This window comes from Mycteria americana, chromosome 4 (genome assembly GCF_035582795.1).
Source record: "Mycteria americana isolate JAX WOST 10 ecotype Jacksonville Zoo and Gardens chromosome 4, USCA_MyAme_1.0, whole genome shotgun sequence".
Taxonomy (NCBI): Eukaryota; Metazoa; Chordata; class Aves; order Ciconiiformes; family Ciconiidae; genus Mycteria; species Mycteria americana.
In genome coordinates, this window is record NC_134368.1 from 51,497,992 (window position 1) to 51,523,171 (window position 25,180).

Consider the following 25,180-nt stretch of genomic DNA (forward strand, 5'->3'; position numbering starts at 1 on the left):
TCCAAGTAAGGACTTCATTTTCTTCTCACCGGAGGCTATTCTCCTGGCTGCAAACACAACAAAAATAAAGATGCTGAAAGCAGAGACATCACAAAAGGGAGCAGAGCAGGGTGAAATCCACATTATGAACAGAAAGTTTCATGAGCCTCACACTGCAGTCCTGGTTAAAGAAGCTTACAACTAGCAAACAAAAACAACAACAAAAATCCCAGCCTGTGAAAGTGCCCCAGTGGGAGAGACCACTGCGGAAGAAAGCAACAGAGAAGAAAACTCGCTTGGTAAGACTGATCACAACAGCACACTGGTGAGCAGAGCCACCCATCAGGTACAGCACATGCTCAGGAACAAATCAGCCTGGGATTAAATATAGTTAAAAAAGAAAGAGAAGGCTTGAACAAAAAGCAAAGCTTGCTCTGGAAATGAAGAGTGGGAAAGGTGGCCAGCTGCAAGGCAAAGGACCAACCTGCAGAGATGAGTCCCCAAGAACAGAAGCTGAGAGCACAGAGAAAAGGATGTGGAGAGCAAGGAAGAGGGTTAGAGATTTCCAAAATATGCAAAAGGAATGGATGGCAATTTGCCATTTCCGCTTTGAAGGGTTCAAGACCAAAAATGTCAGCAGCGACACCTTCCTTGAACACAGAGTATTCTCCTGTGGGTGCTCAGCTCCACTCCAGAGCATCACAACTGCCGGAGGGGCAGGCTCAGCCTTGGGGCTGCTGGCTGACCCAAGCACCAGACAGCTTTCCAGCTCCTGCATTCACAGCACCAGCTGCCTCTCGAGCCAGCACCTCATCTCCAGGCCTCACAGCTCTGGCTGTGGACACATATATGGCTCACCTTGAATATTTCACCCAGCTGGCTGCATGGGAAGATGTTTTCCCAAGGCTCTTAATTCACGCCAGATGACAGAAACATGAAACAACCTCCATGGTGGATCTCTGGAAACAGGCAAGAGTGCTTTTCAGCTTGGAGCTGACAGGTCTAGGTCAAGCTTCACACCTAGAGCTGCCGTTCCCCAGGCCGGGAATGCCAGACCTGCTGCAGAAGCTGCACTCTGCTCAGCTCAAGCCCAAGCAGCTTTCCTCACGGCAGCCGAGATCACCCTGCACTTTACCTCCTACCCAAGGAGCTACCAGGCTAATCACCCTGGTGGGAAAGCCAAAAGGGGCAGTGCCAAAAGGTAAGGTGCTCTGCAAGGCCTGCCCAGGAGACAGATGCTGTACCTGGCCATCGTGACCTCCAATTTTAGCCACTCAGGGAAGGGGAGAGGTCACACAAGCACAAGCACCAGCTCCAGACCGGAAGGCTTAAGGGGGTTAAATACTCTCCTCCTTCCCCAAGTCATGACAGAGTCAGCTAGCTCTTAACCCTTTGCTGTCACAGCAGAAGAGGACACTGACACACCTCAGTGGTTGCAAAAGCTCTGGGGAAGCCTTTGGCACTGGACTGAGCGTACCTCTGGGTGGAGAACTTGAGTGGAAAGCATTTTGGATGCTTGACTCAGCAGGTAAAGGAAGGTAATTATTCAAAATACCAATTTACATCTCATCCACTAATTTCCCCCACATGAGTTATTTGAGATCATCCCTTACCAGTGTGGCATACAAGGTTTCCAAGTATAAAACTTGGAAAACTCTATGTTTGTCCCAAAACATTAGTTAATTATCTTTTTCTCAGGCACACTGAAGTTAATTATAGTTAGAACTGGAATCCAACTAAGAGCAAAACAAAAACCCCACACATTCCCCAAACCACACAACTCAGTACTTCCTATCCCCATACTCGCAAACCAGAATGGAGAGAGCAGTAGAAATCATCAGAACAGCTCCATCAAACAACTGCAGGAGCAGTCATGAAGGTTTGAGCCCTTCTGTCTCCTTCTGACAGTATGAAATAAGCAGCTCAGAGAAATAAAGGATGGTTGATGTCTACCTAATTCCTAAGCCAGTGTGGGTAACTGATCTACCATCAGTGTGGCTACACGACGCATGCAACATCTCTCTCCTCTTTCCGCAACTCATGAAATACCGAGCACGGAGAGCATTTGTACCAGGTAACACTGTCATCTCAGCAGGAGACTTGGCATGAGGAGAGAAGGCTGTGACTTTTGACACCACCACGACTCCGAAAAAGGTGTGGGGGGGTGAACATGATGCCATTTCTCCACTCTGTCCCATCAAACTCAATCTATTTCAAATAGTATTTCAGCTTCATCTCTACCTGTTCTGTCAGGCACTCCATCCTTCTTCTCCCTGTGCAATGGGGAAGGTGGGAGCAAGCCACCTCTGCCCATGAGTGACCAGAGCAGACACTGGAGAATGGAAGTGACCATGGGGGACAAGTAAACAGCACAGCGCAAAGGCTCAGGAAAATGGAGGGGCACTGGGGAAAAGTTGAAATAGAAAACAAAGCATCCTCCAAATTGCTGAATATTTTGCTGCCCTCCTAATATCTAAAAAGCTCCTTGAATTGGCAGTTTGCAACACAGCACTTTCAGACGACTGCAATACAAAGCCATGAAAAATTGATTCGCTTCATTAACATTTTAGGACCTTATTAGCTGGAACGAAATTGACTGTCAAGGCATTTTAAGGGAGAGTCATGGTGTAATGAGCTCAGTGCGAATTATCCTCATCCCAGAATAGAAACAGGCCTGCCGCTGAGTAACTACGTCCAGAATCTACTTTTTGGTTATTTTTAATTCCACCCCTTCAGCCCTATCTGCCGTGAGCACGTTCTCATTCTGCCAAGGCAAGGCACCAGCTGGAGAGAAAGCTGCAGCCAGCTCCGACCTGTCTGCTCTCACCCATAACAGCAAGGCATAACTGCACACAGAGCATCCACCCGAACCACCAGCTGCAGCCAGTCCAAACGGCAACAATTCCCACCAGCCATGAGCCCACCTTTCCAAACAGCAATTCCAAAGCTATTACACCCCCATCACAGAGGAGATGCTGAGCCTTCTTTCATCCAGATGATTAGCACACTGCAGGTCCCACTAAAGGGAAAAAAAAGAGTTTAAAAGAACTCTCAAAGCAATTACTATGATAAAGTTAACAGGCAGGGTTCACCGAGGTCTGCAGGGAGCTACCAGGACTGGTCAGCATCGTGCTAGCTCTGGCTCTCTGTGTTTGGGTCACAACACGTTAACAGCTGGCCACGTGAAAAGCCAACCCCTGGAGGGGGGCTTAAAAGGCTCAGCCCTGTGTACTTCCAGCCTAACACAACTGATGAGACAGGGCCAAGTCTCAGCCTGCCCCTCTGCTAAATTTAGAGAATTAGGCAAGCCTGCAAGACATTTTTCCTCACAATACTTTGGCTACAGCATTGCGCCCAGAGCCGGCTGATAGAGCCGGCTGATTGTTCTTCTGCCTGCTCCAATGCAAGACCTAGGAAGCCTTGATGCAGGTACTGTGGGGTGCACTCGAAGAAAACCAAAGGAAGCAGTCCAGCACCTGACCCAGGCTGCAGAACTCCCTGCTGCAACACGCTGTAGGTTCAAGAAGCTCACGAGGGTTCGTGCAGAGACCAGACCAGTAACTGGTAAAGTGCCTTTAAGCATTACTACAAATCCCTGTCCTGAAGATAGACAAAGACTAGGAGAATACCTGGGACAAGTTTTTTCCCAGTTGGCTTGCTCCTTCCCTACAAGATGATCATGCATGCCATGGCTGAAGGTAGGATCCTGGCTATGCAGCCCTCTTCTGGAACAAGCATTCAGCAAAGTCCAGCTGGGGAGCGAAAGACCTGTAGTTTCCCTTGTAGTAGCCTTTTACATTCTGCCACAACAACCCTTTTTTTTTTTTTTTTAATTTACCTGCCTTTCGCCAGCCAAGAAAAAGAAGAACAAGCCAAAACACACAGGCAAGACATGCATGCACATGTGCTGCCCAACAGTTTTCCCTGAGATTAAATAAACTCCTTCCTAGGTAAAAGTAACTTGGCTCCATGAGTTGCTGTTGCCTTAGGGCCATTCCAAGGCTTCAGTGTGTTCAGCAAACTGAATTGGAGGGAGCTGTATTTTCAAACCTGCATGGTAAGTATTCTCTTCCAGATCATTTAAGGTGAGATCCATGCACAATACTCCTCTATAAAGCTATTTTGGTCACTCTAAAATTCTCCCTGTTCAGCAGGCCAACCACAGAGCCCGCTTAAGCAAAGGAACAAATTATTTTTTTTTCCCTTCATCATCATCGACTGGTCTAAGGAGCAAACACCTTAAGTCCCACTCAGGCTCAAATGTTAAATCAAGTAAGTGTCTTACCTGTTAATTGAACCAACTTAAACTCATCCCTGTTTTAATCTATTAACATGACTTTCTATTGAAGCCACTTTATTGTGGAATTTGATCTATGCATGTACCTCACAGAATTTATACTAGGCTTGTGCTTAATTGGAGCAAAATGCCTCCTTGGTGCTTCTCCTACAAAGCTACCCACTTCCTGCTAGTTAATAACGAACACCACACTACATGCTGACCACAGGTATGGCTTTAGCTGAGTAGGAACCTACAGGATCACAGAAGTTTCCTTAATTACAAAGGCATAAGATCTAGCTTGCTTCTCTGCATATATTTTTTCCCTTTACACTGAAGTTTCATGAGTATATCCTTAGGTCAAGTGTATCTTCCTTGTGAGACAGAGTGTATGTATATTTGGGTGAAGCTATATGGCTGAAATGAGACGAGCAGAGCACTGAGACCCGTGGCCAACTCTTCTCTTGGTCTCATGGGGGACACTGGCATCTTCTATAAAAGCATTGCTGGTGCACATGGCAGTGCCCACGCAGCACTCCACAGAGCTCAGAGCCTGAGTTTCCCTATGCTAACAGAGGTGGAGAACTGACTTCTGTTTCAAATCTTCTCCATTCGTTTGGGTTAAAGTATTTTTGTTATTACCGAAATTGCTGTCTTTGAAGTCTGAGTGAGCTGCTGGCTTTGCACTGCTCAATGGTCAAGAACAAAGCTCCGTCTGTCCTTTTACTATTAAGAGCTCTACAAAATCTTTTTCTACTTGTCCCCTTTTCCAGAGAGGATGAGAACTAATCTTTTATATCTTGTTTTTGCAGTGATTCCTCAGCATTTCCAATCATTTAAGCATTCTTCTCTGAACCCTTTCATTCCCTAATATCCAAACAGGTGACAACTAACAGCTGTAAATCAAGGCAACAACTAGCTTTTGCTTACAAACACCTCTTCCCCATGGGCAAGTGCTTATTTATGGACTTAACATTATAGATTGTTTTACTACCTCCGCTGAAACCAATTCTTACTACTTTTTATTCTGCCACTGGAATGCCTTCCAAAATGATAAGTCATGCAAGTTCAGAAACAATAGCTTTGCTACTTAACTCCTGCAGAGTTCATTGCCAGCTAAATGCCATCTGGTCTGAGGTTCTCAATGCCCAAAAATAAACTGCAGCATCCGTCTTTGCTGTTTAAAAATCACTTCTACAGCAGTCATGTTTGCTACTGAAACAGGAAGGAGACCTGTGGGCTGTAAGGAACTCATCAGCCTCCCAAGGAGGCAGCAGCATTGCCAGGAGAACATTTCACTCCTCCATCATCTCCTCTACCCCCCTGCACCTTCCCAGGAGCTGCCTGCTCCGCCATGGGGCTCCAGGACAGAGCTGAGCTCCTTCCTGACCCCCTAACTATTTGTGCTGCAAACCTGTATTACTTCCAGGTTTCTTCCAGGCAGCTTTCCACCCAGTGGATGACTCTGAGGTACTTACTCCCCAGTGTCATTGTAATACAACCCTGGCACCCTCTCTTTCAGATGTTTCACCCTATCACATGAACTGTGAGCTGGCTGGCTCTCCTCTGGACATGCCCAGCACCGATCCCCTCAGACGTATCTGTCTTGGGAAGAAATAACCTTAAAACTTCCTAGGCATTTACTTCTACTGATCAAAAAGGAGATCTTAAGCATATGGTCAAGAGACTCCAAGAGCAAGGACAATTGGGACTGGAAAAGCAGGAACCAGCAGGACACTCACTCTCAAACACCGTTCAACACTGGAGTTCAGGAGGCGAAGCAGATGTGGCAGCTCAAGAGATGGCTTCTGCCAGAAAAGTGGGCAAAATGCTGGCACACAGGAGGAGAAGACGGCATGTTTCAGAGCTACTCAGAGATCACACGTTCTTTTAGACAGGGCATGTTTCACAATACAATGGCAGAGCAACAACCAAAGAAATAAGGTCAATGGCACACAAACTCACACAAAAGGCCATTACAAGAGAAGCAAAGAGCATCTTCTCCTCTGTTGTGCTTCGTCCAGGATCACAGTTTGCTTCAAGATGCAGGAGGCCCTGGAGGACCACCAGTGTTTTGGACATAGAGTTTAAAGGGGGAGCACGAGCCAGACTGGACTAGAAAGAGCCTTTCCTTCCCTCCACCACCACCACCAAAGGTTTGCTCTGTGAGAGAAAAATTCAGAGAAAGCACAGACCTACTGGCTGCTCGTATTTGCACAGATAAGGATTCTGCATGCTTGGTGCTAGTGGAAACCTGTCCCACAGCTCTGGACTTCACCAGCAGCTGCCTGGGAGCTAAACAGAGGCACTTGTGTCCCTTCCCCATGATCTGGTTCCCTCCCACCCCCCCCCCAGCCTCCTGCATTTTTCTTAAACACACAAGCCAAGAGAACAGTCCTCCAAGTAAGGCAAAGCTTTATTAAAAATGATTTCCGATTAAAAAGAAGTTTTAAATTCTTTTGTAATGATGACTGGATTATCTGCATCACACTGCATTATGCAATTGGGTATAAAGCAGCACAGAGCAAGTGGCAAAAATGCCATCTCTAGCAGAGCCACAACTTTGTGGGCAGCTCCCGGTCCCAACACTCATCTGCAAAGCTTGGGTGGGACTGGGCACACTTGGTATATCCCAGAGAAGCAGAATCACGCGTGAAGCTTGTATGACGCAGCAGCTGCAGAGCAGAGGGTGTCTTGCAACATAGCTTTCAACCAGAGGTGCTGTTTCAGGCGAATACTGCCATTAAATACTTCAGGAAATGTGGGTAAGAGTGACAGACCTCTGACCTGGAGCCTGGCCACGGGTGTGCCATAGACAACTTGTCATGGCCTATTGGCAAGGAATTAAAGGCCAGGCAAGAACTGCACTCAACTGCCCCACCTCCCTACAAGGGCCACGCTGCCAGCATCCGCTCTGCTATCCAGGGGCAGGAGCAGCCACGCAGTAAGTGAACAGCCATGCTGCTCAGCTTCCCCTGGCCAGCTTTTAACGGGAAGCATATTTTTAGCACCTGCAAAGTGCTGTGCCAGAAACCCAAGTCACAGACTCAGAGCCAGCCTACTGCGCTCCCCAAACCAGCCCATCAAGCATCTCCTCTCATCACACCCTCTTCAGCCCAATGGTTTGGGTTTTTTTAATTTTTTTACTTTTTTTTTTTTTTAAAAATCAGATCCCTGTGTGAATCACTAACTTGAGCATGGCCTTGCCTTGTTTGGCAACATTTTCTTAACATTGTGTTTAGCTTCACTGCAGGCACTCAAAAATGTGCATGTGTATATGCACATAACGTGGTAGGCTCTCTTTTGCCATAGAAGAAAGATGTGATTTATTTCAAAGAAGGACAAGGAACAAGTTAAAAATAACAGGCAGCTTCAAAAGCTTCGTGGTAGTTTTCTGTTACAAAAGACGACAGAGAAAGTTACTTTTTTTCTGATCCCAAAGGAAGGTTCCCAAACTTTTCTTTCATCCAAAAAAGTCTTTACTTTGGCTGAGCCTTTGAGGCACAAATACACTGCTTGGGAAAAAGATGCACACAAGACTCAACTCTTGATCATTTATTTCAGCATCTCATCCTAGGAAGGCTCCAAGCTGACCACAGCAGCCACTTGCTGAGCTGAATTATTTGCCCACGCAAGCATTGGTTAAGATCTTGCCAAAATCCAATAATGATCATCTCGGAGTCTGTAGGGCTCCCTCTGGGCACACGCATGTTCCTCCGAGAAATTACAAACTCCTCACTTACTAAAGCTGGCATGAAAATGTCACCAATGATAGATCACAGGCTTCTCCTTCACCAGTGTGAACAAGACCCCCTGCCCAAAACCCCTGACAGTACAGGTTCAGGTACACAGATCTGACTGGACCTGTTAGGGAGGACAAAGCACACGGGAGCTTCATTCCCCACATAGCCCTCCAGCACTGTCACAGAACTGGGCAAAAGTACCTGGAGATGACTGAAGTTCCAGAGCAAGGCTCGCATCACCTCCCTTTTCACTCACTGAACGTTTCTGCACAACTGTCCACCAGAAGCTTAAAGAAGTAAGAAATACACTCTTGCTCAGCAGATCTGAGATATTGCAGCCAGCAAGCAATGGCATTTCTTCCCAATGTCCCAGCTGTCTGCCTTCACTCCCATCCCAATGTGAAAGCAGGCGTGGGATGTTCGGAAACAAATCAGAAGGCAGCCGAAGCAGAGCAGTCAGCTGTATTAAAACACAAGCTCCACAGAGCTAGCTTTAACAAAGAAGGAGCTGACTTAAAAAAAACCCCAACGGTAAAAAAGTTTGAAAGCTTGAATTATATATTCATGACACCAAGAGCTCAAGGTGCTCCAGCGGGCCATGATTCCAGCAGTGCATTTTCAAGCCTGGGATGGCTCAGCCCTGGTCTGTAACAGGGTACAGTGAAAGGAAGTCTGTGTATTAAAGAGATCTGTGAAACCAGAGGCACGTCTGGTTCCTGCACAAGCTCCCATCGCGCATGCAGTTGTCTCCCTACTTTGGTGACAGTGAAACACTATCTTCCCTGCGCTGTCCTCCTAGAATTTGGATGATGGAGAGCGTGTGTGGGGTGTTGAAATCCATCACAGCTGCCACTCACTACACCTCCAAGATGCTGGAAAAGTTAACTGCTATCAGAGCGAAGGGCTTATTGCCACCTTTTTATACAGAGTGCTGAGCCCCAGAGCAAGGTAGGGAGGCTCAGAGACCCTCTGCCGAGCAGACAGGGCTTGAGAGAGCTGAGCAGGACTGCTAGGGAGCCTGATGCAGCACTGGCACAAGCTCAGCGCGAGCAGACTGCCCTCAGAGCCCTGAAGCTGCGGCACGGCCGCCTTACTTCACAGAAACAAATTTCTTCTTCTGCACTGTAGCCATCACTTAGTGCCCAACCAAAATAGATTTAAGCTGTTCCACAGTAAAAATAACAGCAACCAAGAAATGTTATGTCAGATCACAGGAAGGGGAAGCTCTTTTTTTTTTTTGATAGATTTCCTAAATTTAGCTGCTTTGATAAATCAGAGTCATTTGGACATGAGAATTTTCCATATCTGGTGCACGCATCATTATCTGAAATAAGAGCATCAAAATCTCTCTCAAAGAAAGAGCCTGTTCAAAAGGAAGATTTAGAGAAACGCACAGGGAGCTAAAAACTCATCTGGTTATGCAACGCGTGTTAAGTAGGCCTGGCGCTGGATGCCGACTCCCTGGTTTGGAAACCTGCCACCACGCACATTCGACCCCATCCAGCAGTTCTGCCTGTAAAATACAGCCGCACACAGCAAGGGGGTAAGAAGCACCATGCAGACCAGGAGAGGAAGCACACACAGAACCCTCCGTCTCTTCCTCTCCTTGCAGCAGCACAGACTTATCAACAGGATGAGTCTGTGCCTCTCTCCCCGCCTGGGATGCTCTGGCAGCATGGAGAGAGGTCTGCCTGCTTGCTCCTCTCTGGACACAGCATGCTGGCTTCCTGAAGATACAGCCCAGATGAGGCTTCCCCAGGAAAGCCAACCCACTAAAAGGACTACTTTAGGACTACTTTGAGCCAGCATTGATCATCCCAGCTCTCACTGCTTGCTGCTGGTTGGGCTGCCCAGCAATGAGGTGGTGCAAGATGGAGTCATTCAAAAGGGGCAACGGTAGGATGGAGGCTGCCTGGCTCAGAGCCCACATTAAGGCAGTGGAGGCCAAGTCAGCAGCTCTACCCTCAACCTACAGTGCTCTTTAAAACCAGTTTGGGCCCAGGAAGAGCTCCCCATCATTGAGTGAAAGTTTGGCATCACACAGCTGTTGCTCAGTCTGACACCAGTTTGTCTGGATTTGCAATTCCCCGTGCCCTTGGGCGACTCCTGGGCAAGTCTGCAATTTGCAAGACGACTTCCATGCTACAGATCTCCCAACTGTGCTGAGCAGCTCAGCTGCCTCCTTACCATCTCTTCTGCTCCAGCTCCTGTGGGTCCCATCATGACTAAATCCCGCTGCTAAGGAAGGTCATTGCTCCTGTGAGCCATTCACCGCTTCACAGATAGAGAAGAGGATGAAGAATTAAAAAAGGAAGGGGACACCTAATTGATGTAGCTGCCCCAAGTCCCCTTTGCCCCCATATAGAAAAGGCCCCAGCTGCTCAGCCCTTTTTGAGGAAAAAACAAACTAATTGGACATAAATACCTTGAAACATTCCCTATCACACACTGCAACAAATACAGCTGCATCTCACTATCTGTTGAGGATGTAATCCTGATGTTGAGGATGTAATCCTGAAAAGTGCAATGGTTAGCAATTTGAAGACAATTATGGTATTTTCCCCCATAACGTAGTAGAGGAGAACATGTGTACAGATTAGTGAGTTACACACAGTATAAATACAGAGGGAAAGTGGAAAGATACAAAAGCAAGTATCAGGATGCTCAATACGAGATGACTGCTTTTCAGAATGGATCGCTATCCCCAGTCATTACCCCATTTTTGGGTCCTTCATTCTTGACCGATCTCGATTTATCTGAGAATTTTAATGACGGTGATGAAAATGCAACTGTTCAGACACAGGCAATGGGAATACTTACAATAAAAGACTGATGTCAGGCAGCCAGTCTCAGATAGAGGTCCCTACCTCTCCATTCTCCATACTGTACATCCTGTGCCTGTGCATTTCAGCTCTGCACATTGCTAAGTCCTTGCTTTCTAACATTATCTGTTCAGAGAAAAATTGCTTGCCATCCACACCCAACTGCTGCATGTAAGAAAGAGGCCACAATGAGCGGAGAATGGTATTAAGTGGTCAGCAACAGAGCTCCACAACAGCTACAGATGCAGCAGGGTGCTGCTGCACTATGCAGCACTCATGGTCTGTGCTGCAGGTCAATTTTGCAGTTCTGCTGTGTCCACCATAATGTTTCAGAGGCCACACGACAGAGATGCATGTTACTTCTGCTGCAGGAAGCTCACCCTCCATTTGTTGACCATGTAGCAAGGGGCCTTACTAGATGCAAGGACACTTGTTTTGGAGTAGGTTTGGGACAATTCTGCCTCTCTAGCAGTCCTCTGCTGCCAGCCTTGCATCGACACAAAGGCACCAAATACGTTGCACATGTCTCTCAAAGTCAAGAAAGCCCCAATCAGTGTGTTCACCTTCAATATTTTTCCACTGTGTGGTTTCATGCAGCAGAAACAGCAGCTAGATACATGGGAAGCAAATTAGGTCAAGCATCTCTGTCTCAAGCCAAACCCTGCAGATTTTGGTGTTAGGGAAACCATGGCCAATTCATTTTTTTTTTTTTTTTAGGAAGCTCATCAACAACCCTACCCTGCTACAGGGCAGGATCTGTCCCTTATCACAGGCCACTGCTCACTTGGTATTGCTGGAGAGGAAAACACCTGCTAAAAATGCAAAGAACATGTTCCAAGAGGAATTCAACACACAGAAATTGGAGAGTTACTACATACAAATCATTCAAGAGACAAGTCTTGAGCAAAGTGTGCCATGATCTTGCATCATTAGGACAAAAACCTACAATATTAATTTTATCATCAGTCACAGCACGAGGCGCACAAATCCCTGTCCTACCACTGTTGTACCTTTGTTTGCTTCCTTCCTGTTGTGCTGTAACAGGGAGAGCCTCAGAACTCTACAGAAAGTGATGGGTACCAGGCGAAGGAGGAAGAACCTCTCCCAGAATGGTCTTGGAGGTCCGAGGTCCCTCTCATGTAACACAAATAAAAATGCTTATTTAAACTGGACGCTTGGCAAGCATCACCCTAAAACTGGGTAATGGGAAAGATATCCTGGTATTGCTTTCATAAAGGGCCTTACAGAGATGCACTTAGCCAAGCTTGTGAAACCCCGTTAACAAAAGCCCAGCAGAAGTCTCCTGTCATCTCATCAGCACAATTCAATGTAAGCTAGATCAACAACAATACAGCTCCTTCCTGGAGTATTCAAGAATCACCTCTGAATCAGCATGTGGCAAAACAGGGCAGGTCTGAACACGATTTGAGATGCAGCTTTGTTTTGCTCTGAAGGTTACTTGCCTCCACAGTTCAGTTTAGTCCAATCCTCACAAAGCACTAAGTCTAATGGACTTCCCCGCAGAAGTGCCTACCTCACCTCAAAGCTGTCATCTGGTTCATGCAGAGCTTACCATGCTGAACTGTCAATTCAAAATTAATGTTACCTTGTAAAGTCTGTAGGTCCTAGGCCAGTCTCGCACCTGTCCCCAGGAGTCCAACCTAGCCACAGCTAAAACTAGTAAGTGTACTCGGTATACCTTTGGGAGAAACACAGAGCTCTTGAAAATGACCGCTGGAAAAAAAAAAAAAAATCTGAATTTAAGGGTTTGCTTTAAACCACAACCAACTCAAGCACACAAGCACTCCAGCAGTCACAGCTCAGTCCAATCACTGCCTCCATCCACTGGCCACAGGCAAGTCATCCCTAACCACAGAGTCTACGAGCATGCATCAGTCCTAAACCACACTGCCACTGACCATGTTGGCAACCCGATCAGCGCATTCAGGACCAAACTTTAGCCAGGAAAATACCACAAGTACAATATGATTTCAGCCTCCAGCAGCCTGCTGGGGCAGAACCATGAGCCCTCAAAGATGGTCCAGCTGAACATGCCAAATGAAATTTCTCCCAAAGCCAACCAGCCAGTTGTTTCACAGGTCTTGAACCCTCCAACCCCAGTTGCTACATCTGGTTCCCAACAAAGAAACCACTAGAGGACAAATCTCTCCCAGCTGCTCAGCTGGAACAAAGGCCACATCCACACAGGTGATCTTCCCATGCCAGGCTGTAAACTGCATCCACTCAACAGCTTCTGAAAATGCCAAGGCCTCCTCACCATGTATGAGACACAGCTCCTTCACACTGTGCTCACCAAAATCCCATCAGCTCTCCTGCTGTAGGCAAGGAGCTCACCGTATAGCAGACCTATACGGGAGGCAGGCTGAGACTCCTACAACCCAGCTGCATTGCTTTCTCAGATCCAGATATGTTATTAGCTAGCCGAAAGCACCAACGTATTTTGTTTGCAGCAACAGGAGTCTGATTGTTATAATTGACATAGTACTTTATGGACTCCCTCCCCACTCCTCATCCCTACAAGGTACTCCCTTAAATAGCACATCCTTAAACTGGTATCCCACAAGCTCACCTGAGAAGAGGTGACCTTATTTGGCACAAGCCAGCCTGCTTACTCTCACAGTTGCCCACATCTGTATGGCAAGCACAAGTACCACAAGCAAGGAGAGGGAGATAAAAGGAAGTAGCTGATCATCTTGTATTTAACCCCCAGACCACAGTTTTCTTTACTCATCTGCAGAGGTTATTCTTCCTCTACTTGGGGGGGAGGGGGGGGGAAGCGGGAATTGTACTCTGATGACTTCCAAGAATTCAAACCCGACACAGAACTTTTCATTAAATACATTTTCTCCCTTCTCCCCTGGCAACATACTTTCAAGAGCCAAACAACTAGCTTGCACTGTTATTAGCAAATCACTAATTGGAGAACATGCTAGGCTACCAGTGTTACCTGCTTAATGCTGCAAATGCAACAAGACGCCACAGCATACAAGAGAATTACCTACCAGATGCACTCATGTTTTGCTTTTAAACTGATACTTATTTTTTCAGAGCTCTATCCCAATGTCAAGTAACATGTTCACAACATCACCAAAAGGGAACAGAGATTCAGCACTCTTGGTGATTTCCCACCATCCTCTCCTGAGACGCAAAAGGATTAGGACCTTGCAATGTTATCTGCATGTAGACCATGCACATGATACACCTCAGCTGAACTTACATGGGAAAACTTTTCACACTTAAGTGTTTTTAGAAAGAGGCACCACACCACCAGAAGTGCGTGCACACAGCAGGAAGCAAAGCATGTTTCATGACATCTGTGTCCACAGCGTGCTGAAGCAGAGCACAAATCCGTTGTCATGTAATCAACTGACTCTGGAGAGGGGAAAACCTGCATCAACATTTTATCTCACCCTCCCAGTCAGTAGCTTTTAGATAGTTCTCATGCAATGAAACAAAGAATCATTTGAGCATCTCTTTTATAGGTCATGTCCTGCAAAGACAAAATTTCAGCTACTGTAAAAATAAAAAACACAAACCAAAAAAAAGTAATGCACTAAAGGCCAAGAACTCTGCTTTACTTCACTAACCAAACCAAAAAGATCCACTCGACCAAATCTAGTGTTTCTCTGGTTCAGTGATGGCAGCTAAAAGTCCAGAGGCCCAAAGCCCAGAGATGACTCCCACGGGCAATGGGGCAGGGCAAGACAAGCTGTCAAGGAACAAAGCAGAAGAGTTTTCTCGTACCAGAGCTGACATACCAGGAACTCTTTCCTTTAGCAGAAATGCTTAGGAACTTTTTGCAAAGCAAGAGGATTCCTTCAAACAGTGTTAAATATGCATGTTGCCATCCTAATTTCAAGTAATTTTAGCAAGTTCCATATTAGGAGCCTTAAAAAAAAGCACCCAAACACAAAGCAACACACACAATACAAGGTAACCAGACAGTGCAGGCAGCAGGACAGCTTTAAGAAGGCAATTCAAAGCCTCAGCCTCTCTTCTGTCATCCACAGCTGAGTTTGTCCCTCCCGCTCCCAAGCCAGATCATCAGGCATGAGCCCAGCTCAGCGCTGGCTACTCCAGTTCTCCCAAGGACTGGTCCCCACACCTACACCCCACCAGGCACGGCCCCATGGCAGCCATCCATGCTGCACTCCACACTTCCTCTGGCAATTTCTCTGCCTCCTCCAAGATCACAAAACATTGGTTGTCTCTTTCCTGAATGTGTTGTTTAAATTAGAGGATGCCCCACCACAGCTACCAAGCAAGAGGACCTCAAATGCTCACCATGCAACACACAGCTTAACATGAAGGAAAACCCTAAAAATCCCTAGTGGTACATAGACAGCGTTTCTACACCATTACATACAGCAAGTCACACCACTGAAGGTTGTCACTTCAGCAGCACAGAAATCAGCTCTTGTTGGTAAGCTAAATAATCAGCGCTAGAGCTACAGAATCACACTAGCTTCCCCAAGTTCAGCAACTGATCTATTCTCTTCTCCTCCTGAATCACAGGGCCTCATTCAGCTTTCTCCTGCCACCCAGATCATCTGTGTCCAGTGCTCACGCTGTCCTGAAGCCTTGCCCCACTGCGTCTGATTACACCACAGTACTCTGCTGAAGCCACAACCTTCAGGAGAGCGTGACAACAGCCCCAGAACTGCAGCATCTACTTTGAAAGTTAGGCAAAAAAAGACTCCACCCTCAAATGAGGAAAATAAAAGGCTGCCAAATGCTAGCATCAGGCTCTATAACAAGCAGGTGTTGCTCTACTGCAACTGCCTGTGCAAAAAAACCCAGTCACTTACAATTTAATTACAAAGAACAATTAGATACCTGACAATTAGATGCCTTGCACTGAAAGGCAGCTCAGATTTTGGAGCAACTTCTGAGCCCTTCTGACAAAACCAGTCCCACCTGCTCCCTCCTCACCTTGCACAGGCTTGACAGCATGACACATCACGGGATCTTCCACCCCTCCATCTCCTGACTCCATCCCAGCGGCCAAGGGAGTTCATGCTTGCTTTTGACTCCAACACAGGGATAGTGAGCATGGTTCACTTCAAATCACATGAATAAGGCGGCCTAGAATTAGCCCTGCTCTGGCCATGACAGAGTCTCACAGGGGAACTACGCTACAATACCTCCATCTGTACCCCTGAAGGTGACCGGCATATAATCCCTGCTCCTGCTCACTTTGGATGTGGGAGACAGGCAGAGTAGAGGCTTGCGATCTCCTCCCTCTTCTGATACCTTATGAAGGGAGCAGCAAGGCAGGAGGGAGATGCACACTTCCTCTCCACAGGAGACCTCTTGCCAGTCCTCCAGCATCTCTCAAATCTTTTGCAGCATACTTTTGGAGAGGGGCTGCTAGGCTCACGCACAGTATCTTTGCCCATGGCTTTCTGTCTGTTGTCACATTTTTAATCTGTGAAAACCCAGATCATCTTGTCTTGCTTGTGACAGCATTTTGCCTGTTTTCTGCAATGGACGCAGCCCCTGGCTTTCTTATGTCTGTGTTCATACAGGCAACTTCACAGGCAGGAACAAAGGTCAAACGCAATCTCCCCCACCCCAAACACCAAAAGGATCACGCGTCAGACATCAGGACACCTTGTGTAGACCACAGCCTGGAAGACCCTGGGATGGCCCAGACCCAGCAGAGCAAGAGGAGACAGGAGCAGAGCAGTTAGCAGGTGCACATGAAGGCAAGCTTGGAAGATCCAGTCACATTTGTCCAAAGCACAGGAGTCTACTATCAGACAGATGGCAAATGACCCCCACCCCCCAATCCCAGGTCATTTAATAGCTTATGGGACATGAACAACCTAAAAGCCCTTCACTCCAGGGGCTAAAAGAACATCGCATACAAAAATCACAGCATTTCACAATGCCTGTGACAACCCAACTGAGGTCTCATTGTCTTGGAGTGGTGAACCATTCTTGTTGGTCACTCCAAGCAGGGGTATGCCTTTCTTAGCCTGGCAGGGATACTTTTATTTATATATGATGCAAATGTAAAATAAAAAAAAAAAAAAAAAAAAAAAAAAAAAGAATTCAACACCCCATTTATCAGCTGACTGGATGACTGCAGCCTAAAAGCACACAGATTCCAGCTCAGATGCCAATTCAGTTACTATTTCACCCAGCTACAAAACTGTTTCAAACACAAAAACTTCCTTAAAAGGACCCTATCAAGGCATTTTTATATCACTTTTATTCACTGTTTGTTTGCAATAAACCCTCAGAAGACTGAATCCAGAATCTCAATTCTTATTGACTATTTCTATGCACACTAGCTTGTTCTTAGAGAATTTCTGTGTGTATTATTCATGGAAGTTATAGAGTGTATGCACTCAGGACTGAGAGGGAAGGGAAGGAGAGGAAAATCAAGGATTAATCCTCAACTCGTGAACAACCAAGTCCCCTCTTTGAAGGGGATTCCAACGAAAATTTTGGATGACCAAAGAATGCACCATCCGTTTCATGAATGACGACACAAATTGCGCAACCAGACACACAGCCAGACCACACTTCCATTTTTGAGCACAAATTTGGCAGTGTCTCCACAGAAATATTTCCCTTATTAAGGTCAACAGACTGCAAAGCATTTCTTCAGTGCAGTCCTAAAAAGACCACAGCCCTATTTAAGAATTAGCAGTGTTGTAATTGCCAGGGATTTCCGTTGGAAGAGTTTGGAAAGAAACAGACATCTCCCTCGCTACACGTTTTTGTAACGTTAGACCCATCTCTTTTCTACCTGTTAAAAATGATGCCAGCCACGATTCACGCACGAGAACAAGCTTGGCAGCACGACTTTAAACACGCATAACTCCTCATCAACAAAATCAGGAGAAAAAAAAGTCTTCAGCTTCACAATTGCTATTTAGAGGCTCCTAAACAGTTTTTTAGTCATAGAGCAAAGAATATTTTAGGTTAAATGCAGAGATTGGCCTCCCCAAGCCAAATGATGGTTCACATTTTTCATACAATCCAGATCTTAGGTGGGTTAGATTTAAACATCATCCAAGAACACAAGCAGGTTTCTTGATTACTGGCAGCCTTTAATCACTCTTGAGCACTTCCACAGATCATCCCTGCCTTTGAAATACATTTGTCTTCTCAACATGCTCTTCCCTCAGCTAGACTCGCATAGTATTCATGTTAAGACAGCCACCCCCTGCTTCAAGGCAGGGCAACTTGGGATGCTAAGCCCTGTCCCCCCGGCAGCAAGGCCTGGCTTCTCCCCTGGAGAGTTTCAGAAACCCTGCAACCCCCTTTCCACAGGCAGCATCACCCAGGTGGCATTCAGAGGCCTGGCACGAGAGCCCCTGCTCCTTCCATGCCCAACGATGTACCGCTTACCTGCCTCTCACCTTCCCAGCACACCTGGCCTGGCTCCCAGGTGAGAGCAATCCTTTCTTACCTCTAAGGAAACATATGGCACAGCCAAATCCAAAGGAAAAGGCCCTTTGATTTCAGTGCCTCCCTTATCCTTCTGGACCTGCTCTGGACTGTCACTGGTCAGCAAAGATGCCAATCATCTACAGACAGTCTGGCTCCTCTTCACATTTCACTTTTAAAGCATCATCTACTCACCAGGGGAAAAAAGAAGGATCAGCCACAAAACATTCACCAAAAAAAAAAAAAAAAGAAAAAAGGAGATACCTGACTGCAGACCTGAATTATTAACAAGCTAAACCTTCAATAGCCACCCATCACACATGCATATACAGTTTCCTGTCTTGGTTAATTTTGGGGGTTTTTTGTTTTGGGGTTTTTTTAGGGGTTCTGTATTTTTTTTAGTTTTCAGGGGTTTTTTTGGAAAGCAGATCACATTGCCCCAAGCACCACGTCAGCAGCAAGACTCAGCAACTCACACAGCATGAGTTCACCCCCCCAGTCCAATGGCTCTTACATAAGCTAGCACAGTTAGAGGAAAGAGATACAATCAACGCAGCCAGGACGCGGGCTGAGGAACAAACAGCATCTCCTTGTTTTCAAGGTCCAGAGATAAAAAAAGAAAAGGAAAAAAACCCTCCAAACCCCCAAAACACAACTTATTATTCACATTTGCCTACGAACCAATTCAGCATGACTGCTTGCTTCAACTCAAATCATACTCCAGTTCCCTCACCATTTCAGGCTACCTGTAAATAAAGAATGCTCCAACATACTTCCAACATGGGTGTAAGTGTGTGTAGAAAATGCACATTTCTAGGGTGCTGCTTCAGGGTGTGTTTTGATTTCACGCAGATTTACACACCAAAGCACCTTTCCCGTGGCCCCCCCAAGCCCCAGAGCAAACCCAGCAGAGGAGGGAGGACACAGGTTAGGAGGCAGCACCTGCACACATAGGAAGTAAAACAGATGCTGCTGGAAAACACCACTGATGAAATCCTGACTTTAGAGATGACAGCTTTAAAAAGCACCACGACTAGTCACATTCCTGAGGAGAGAGATTATGCTTTTTTCATTAGATGAAGGGGGAGAGAGGAAGGAAAATAATTGTTCTCAAGAATAGCTCCAACAGGCACAGTCTGGGAATCACTTCTAGGTGAGACACTTAAACAAAGAAGATGGAGTATCCCCCTCTCTTCAGGGAGGAATGCTTCCTGCTAGAGACAGGGCTCCCATACGAGAAAGTGCTTTTTATGCAGGGCTATGAAGACCAACACATCCATTGTCTACCAACAGGAGCTTTCCTGCATTCAGAGAGGCTGCAGCACAGGCCAGGTTTTGGGGGTGGAAGGTGGGGGACATGACACCTGCGGTTTTTCAGGCTCTCTATCCCTGTTTACAAATAGCCCCAAGGAAGGGGGAGCTGCAGGATAAAGGGAATTGGGAAAAAAACGCAGTGCCATTCAAAGGAATCAAAACAAGGAGAAGGACAGGTCAGGGCCTTTTCAACAATGGCACTGCCAATGCTCAGGGCCAAAACCTAAAAAGCAGAGAGAAAAAGACATGGACAAAGGGGGATATAACACACCCCTCAGAACCATCTCAGAATACAGTTATTTTAAGCCTGTCTCCTTGGAGCTACCCTAATATTTTCTCTCATGACTCAAGTCACCAGGGAAGGGAGTTAGAGCAGAGGAGGAAGAAAAAAAAAAAGAAAAAAAAAAGAAAAAAAAAAAAAGAGACAGAGCTAAGGCTAATACCATAAAACTCCCTTCTAGAAGGGGCAAAGCCCCAGAAGAGATGAGAGGCAAGCTGGGCTGTGCCTTACCTGGAAAAGTGTGTGGGTTGGGTGACCCTCTTTTAAGGCACTTTGAACAGAGGACGTGCACAGTGTAGTACAGGCCCGGCCATTCCTGGAGCAGGACATTCAGTTCTTCCACTAAAGGGGTAATAGCTTGCCAAGCTGTCCAGATATTTGGTAGGGACGCATGACTAGCGATAGACAGAGTATCTGGCTGCAGAGCTCCCCTGGCAGGCCGGTAACTCACCACCACGGGCACCTTTCCCCGGTAGGCATAGATCTGGTATTTGCCATCTGACCGCTGAACCACGTGGCTGTTAATCTGGACACTGTAGCGTGCAAACAAGCCGGGTGGGAAAATGAATGGAAAGCTATATTCAATCTGCAGCTGCTCGACCACGAAGGACTGTCCGCTCAGATTGGCGCCGTTGATCCACGCCTCCGCATGGGGCACCTCATTTTTCACGTAGCAGGGAAACTTGTACCAAGCGGCCGCCCCATTTAGGGGCTTGCATTTCGGTTTGTTGACACAGTAACAGAGCCCCATCTTCTCCAGCAGCTCCAGGATGAGCTGCAGATCTTCCCGGCTCTGGATGTGGGGCTTAAGAAGGAGACGGATAACATGGGCAGGGAGGAGGCCATGCAGCAAGAAGCCCTCCACATAATGATGGAGCTGAGTGGCCCTCAGTTCATCAATGTGGGTGTCGCTGAGCAGTTTCTGGAGCAGTACGGTGGCATCCCGCTGGCAGAAGACGTTGAGGATGTCAATGAGCCGTGGCAGGTTGTGGAACACATACTCCCGCAAGGTGAGGTGCTCCTCGAAGTAGAGCAGCTTCCCACTCTCGTGCAGGTAGGACAGGGCGCTCTGGAGCCGATCCTCCGTCAGGCCCGCCTGTAAGCCCAACCGGGCAGAGTCCCACCAGCTAAGCCACAGCTGCTGAGCTTGTGGTTGGAAGTGCAGCTCCTCCAGCACTTGCCAGGATTTGGGCAACACCCGGTGCAGGTTCGGGAAGATATCCCGGTGCTCAGCCACCGAGAGGAGCTTGTCCCGCAGGCGACGCACCTGGCAACGGTCCCGGCAGCTGAAAGGCAGCACTGGAGAGAGGATCTGTGGGCGGTGGTTGAGAAGGTACTGAAACTGGGCTTTCTTTCGCCGCAAGTTCTTGTCCGAGACCCCATAAAAGGCAGCGTGTGGGCTGGAGCAGCGCAGGTCAAAGTCCTGTCCCAGAGCCTCATCCACCTGCTGGACCAAGTTCTGGAGTCCCTCAGCATCCCTCTTCTCCTGCTGAGCGATCTGGTGATGGATGTCCAGGCACTTCTCTTCCAACTCCCGCTCCGCACAGAGGTCAGCATGTGTTCCCACCATGCACACCACAGCATGGGGCACCTTGGAACCAAGCCAGTGCAAGAAATAGCCCACAGAGGGGTAGAAGTGCTGAGGGACGTAGGCACTCAAATTCACCACCAGCACATACAGGGCTCCGGGAGAGAGAAAGAAAGACTGGATCACATCATAGCTTGGGTCCCCTGCCAGCTCGTACACAATGAACGTCAGGCCTCTCTCTGCATCCGCTGTCCAGTCCATCACCTCAATGCCCTTGCTGCCTCCTGACAGTCCCAGTCCTGATGGTACTTGGGAGGCATCCGGTGGCAGTGACGGTACAGGGCACGGTGTTTCCCCTTTCACTCGGTGAGGGGACACGTGAGCAGGGACGTCCTGCCGCTCAACAGGGAGATGTTCCAGCTGCTGCATGGCAGGTACCCGTGGTAAGGAAGCATCCTGAGGCTCCGGGAAGGGGGAACACCCAACTGGCATTCTCCCAATGTCCTGCTGCTGCCCAGGGCACCCTCTGGGCTGGGTGCTCACTGCCTCCAGGCTTCCCACGTCCTCCCTCTGCCCATCCTCCTCCATGAGGCATCGTCTCAGCAGGGTCTTTCCCGCATCCTTTAGGCCCATGAGGACGAGCTTGAGGCGGGGTTTGAGGGCAGGCTGGGAGTGGGCCAGCTCCTGCTGGTAGGCTGCGATGTAGGGGATGCCTTTCATGCACACCTCGTAGGGGGGCTGGATGAGGGGGTTGTCTTTGATCTTCCACAGGGTGATGCGGGAGAGCTGCCCGAAGCCCTCGGGTAGGATGGCGATCTGGTTGCCTTGCAGGACCAGCTCCTCCAGGCTGTGGAGGAGCACGATAGAGTCAGGCAGGTAGCGGATGCGGTTGTTGTCCAGCCAGAGGGTGCGGAGCTGGCGGAGCTGACAGAGGTGAGGGGGCAGCAGTGTGAGCTGGTTGCGGCTCAGGTAGAGCTCCTCCAGACTGGGCAGCGCCAAGATGGCAGCGGGGAACTCCCCCAGCAGATTAGAGGAGAGGTTCAGCATCTTGAGCCGCTGCAGGCTGCCGAAGCCAGCGGGAAGGGCCCGCAGCCGGTTGCCATCCAGCATGAGGCTCTCGAGGGCGCTCAGCTGGCAGAGGCCCTCAGGCAGGGCCGCCAGCCCAGTGCCGCTCAGCCAGAGGATCTTGAGGCGGCGGAGGGCGGCGATGCCCTCAGGCAGGGCCCCGAGGTGGCGGTTGCCGGAGCAGTCGAGCTCCTCCAGGGCGGCCAGCTCCAGCAGTGGGGCAGGGAAGGAGGGCAGCAGGTTGTGGTCGACGTCGAGGGCGCGGAGGTGCCGCAGGTGGCCCAGGCCCTCGGGCAGGCGGCGCAGGCGGTTGAAGCTGAGGTCGAGCTCCTCGAGGCGGCCCAGCTCGGCGAGGCGGGGGGGCAGGCCCGGGCCCTCGGCGCCCAGCTCGTTGTGGCTGAGGCTGAGCTTGCGCAGGCCCCGCAGCCCGGCCAGCGCCCCGCCGTCCCCCAGGCCCCGCAGCCGGTTGTGGCTGAGGTCAAGCTCGGCCAGGCGGCCCAGGTGGCGCAGGGCGGCGGCGGGCAGGCGGCCCAGCCGGTTGCGCCGCAGGCTGAGCACCCGCAGCCCGCTCAGGGCGGCGCCCACCTCTTCGGGCAGCTCCTCCAGCCCCCGCCCGCTCAGGTTCAGCGCCTCCAGCTCCCCCAGGGCCGCCGCCGGGGGCGGGCGGCGAGGCGCGGCGGCGGCGGGGGGCGGCGGCGGCGGCCCCCCCGGCGGCCCCGCGTCCGGCTCCGGCTCGGGCTCGGGCTCGCCGGGGCCGCCCCGCAGCTTCCGTGCGCGCAGGGCGGCGTCGCGCCACAGCCGCACCGCCTTCGGGGGCTCCGTCTGCGCCATGGCCGGGGGAGCGGGCCCCCCGCCCCGCCCTACCTGCCGCCGCCGCCGCTGCTGCTCGCCATGGGCGCGGCCGGGCTGCGCGTCGCCGCCGCCGCCGCCACCGCTGCCGCGGCGGGCTCGGGGCTCCCCGCGGCGCCGCGCCGGCACTGCCAGCCGTGCCGCGCCGCCCCGCGCACGTAGCCGCCGCCGCCGCTGCCACCGCCCCGCCGGGGGCGGGACGCGGGCACGGCCCGCCCCGCGCCGCGCCGCCCGCGGGGGCAGCCGGCCCCGCCAGCGCCGCACCGCCCCCGCGCCGGGGAGAGCCGGCCCCTGCCGCGGGGACAGCCGGCGCCGGGACACCCCGCCCCGGCCTGCCCGGAAACCCCCCGCCCGCCGGGCACCGGCCGCTCCTCCCGGGGAGGAAGGGTCCCTGCCTCCGGCCTGAGCCTCCCAGCCTGCGGCTCCTGCCCCCTGCACCGTCTGGCCCTGCCGGAGAGAGTGGCCCCGCCGCCTCCCTACGGCCCCTCGGGTGCCCCCGGTGGGGCGAGCCCACCCGGCGCCGGGAGGCGGTGGTGCGGGCAGCGGTAGCGGTGCCGGCGCATCCCCGGGAGCCCGGCGTGTGACAGCAGCCGCCGCCCCGGGGTCTCGCCCTGCCCCTGGGCTTGCTGCGAGGTTGGTGAGCGCTCGGCTGACAGAGCACAGCTCACCCAGTGGAGTAACAGCAAAAGCTGTTGTCTCGCTGATCGCCGCGTCCTTTCTGCCCCAGGCAAAGGCTGGTTTTTCATCCAGCCCTGCAAGAAACCGAGATGGACCTTCCTTCCCGGTACATAAGTGTGTTTCCGTGTTGGAGGGTGCGAAAGCCTGTGACCCTCTGGTTAGTCAGAGCAACTCTGCCACCTTCCTGCCGCGCTTTGTTTCCTCTGCTGCATACATCTGGCCAGATCCTAAACACTGCCTTCTTCAGGATCCTCAGCCGAGCTTTGCTCCTGGGGCTCAGAGAAATGTGCCTGGAAATTTCCACCGCTGCTACAGGGGGGAAACAGAGCCGGTGTACGGCGGGGCCGCGAGGCAGACCGACGGAGGCTGTGGACACTCAGATCTTCCGAGTTGCGTGACCTTACCCTCACAAATGCCAGTGATGCACTGTGGCCAAAGGTTCAGAGCTTTTAAAATGTACAGCACTGAATACTCCAGCGTGCTTTGGGGGCCTGAGCACAGTCACCTCCTCCCACCTTCCCATGTTGTAACAGCTACCATGCTATCACCTATTGCTGTAAGCATGCTGTAAGCTATCACTTCAGAGCCACGAAGAGAAAGAAAAGCATTTGAAATGAAAAGCGGGCCATGGGGCAACCAGTTTCACAGCTTTTATTCTCTTCTTTATTGTGGAGAGCCCTCACACGAATGACGTCTTCTCTTTTAGGTGGCCCTGCGCATCTAACCACATTCCCGCTTGGACAGAACTGACGCGGTGCGGAGCTATAGTCACTGCACTAAATTACTAAATTTGCCAATGACTAAAACTACAGATTGCAAAGGCCCAGGTTCAGTTCCCGTCTTTCCCATCAGTAACAGACAAGCAGGGACAAAATCATCTTTTCAGGCCCTGTGAGTCCTAACAAACCTTCATCAGGTTTCTGCTAAATGCCTTTCTCAGCGTGAGGTCACCCCCAGGTAGGGAAAAAATAGCAGTGTTGGCTGGTAAAGCCAAACAAAGCACGCAAAGGACAGGGAGGAAAGCCCACAGGCCTGGGAGAAAGCATGGCTGTGTGAAGGTAAGACCCAGCTCCAAGCAGGGTTCAGGAGTGTGCTGGTTTTGGCTGGGAGAGAGTTAATTTTCTTAAAATTAGAGTTAATTTCTTTGCTGCCCAAAGCCAGCAGAGGCAGTCCTGGGGTCTGGGCCCATGGTTCGGCTCCAGGGCCACCACTTGGGCTCAG

General features: G+C 49.9%; 1 protein-coding gene across 5 annotated transcripts in view; it reads right to left on the reverse strand.

The window, feature by feature from the left end:
• The window catches only part of MFHAS1 (multifunctional ROCO family signaling regulator 1), a 35,186-nt gene extending 11,748 nt beyond the window's left edge, over window positions 1–23,438 (reverse strand). For 4 of the 5 annotated variants that reach the window (XR_012775544.1, XR_012775543.1, XM_075500532.1 and 1 more), the window contains exon 1: window positions 20,071–23,438. Coding sequence is in view for 2 of the 5 variants with exons in the window: in XM_075500532.1 (XP_075356647.1) it covers window positions 20,071–23,263 (3,193 nt within the window). In the remaining 3 variants the exon portion in view is untranslated. Of the gene's footprint in view, window positions 1–7,461; window positions 7,650–8,199; window positions 8,286–20,070 lie in introns of those variants that run through there. The other variant, XR_012775545.1, reaches the window with a different exon arrangement.
• Between the last annotated feature and the right edge of the window lie 1,742 nt (window positions 23,439–25,180).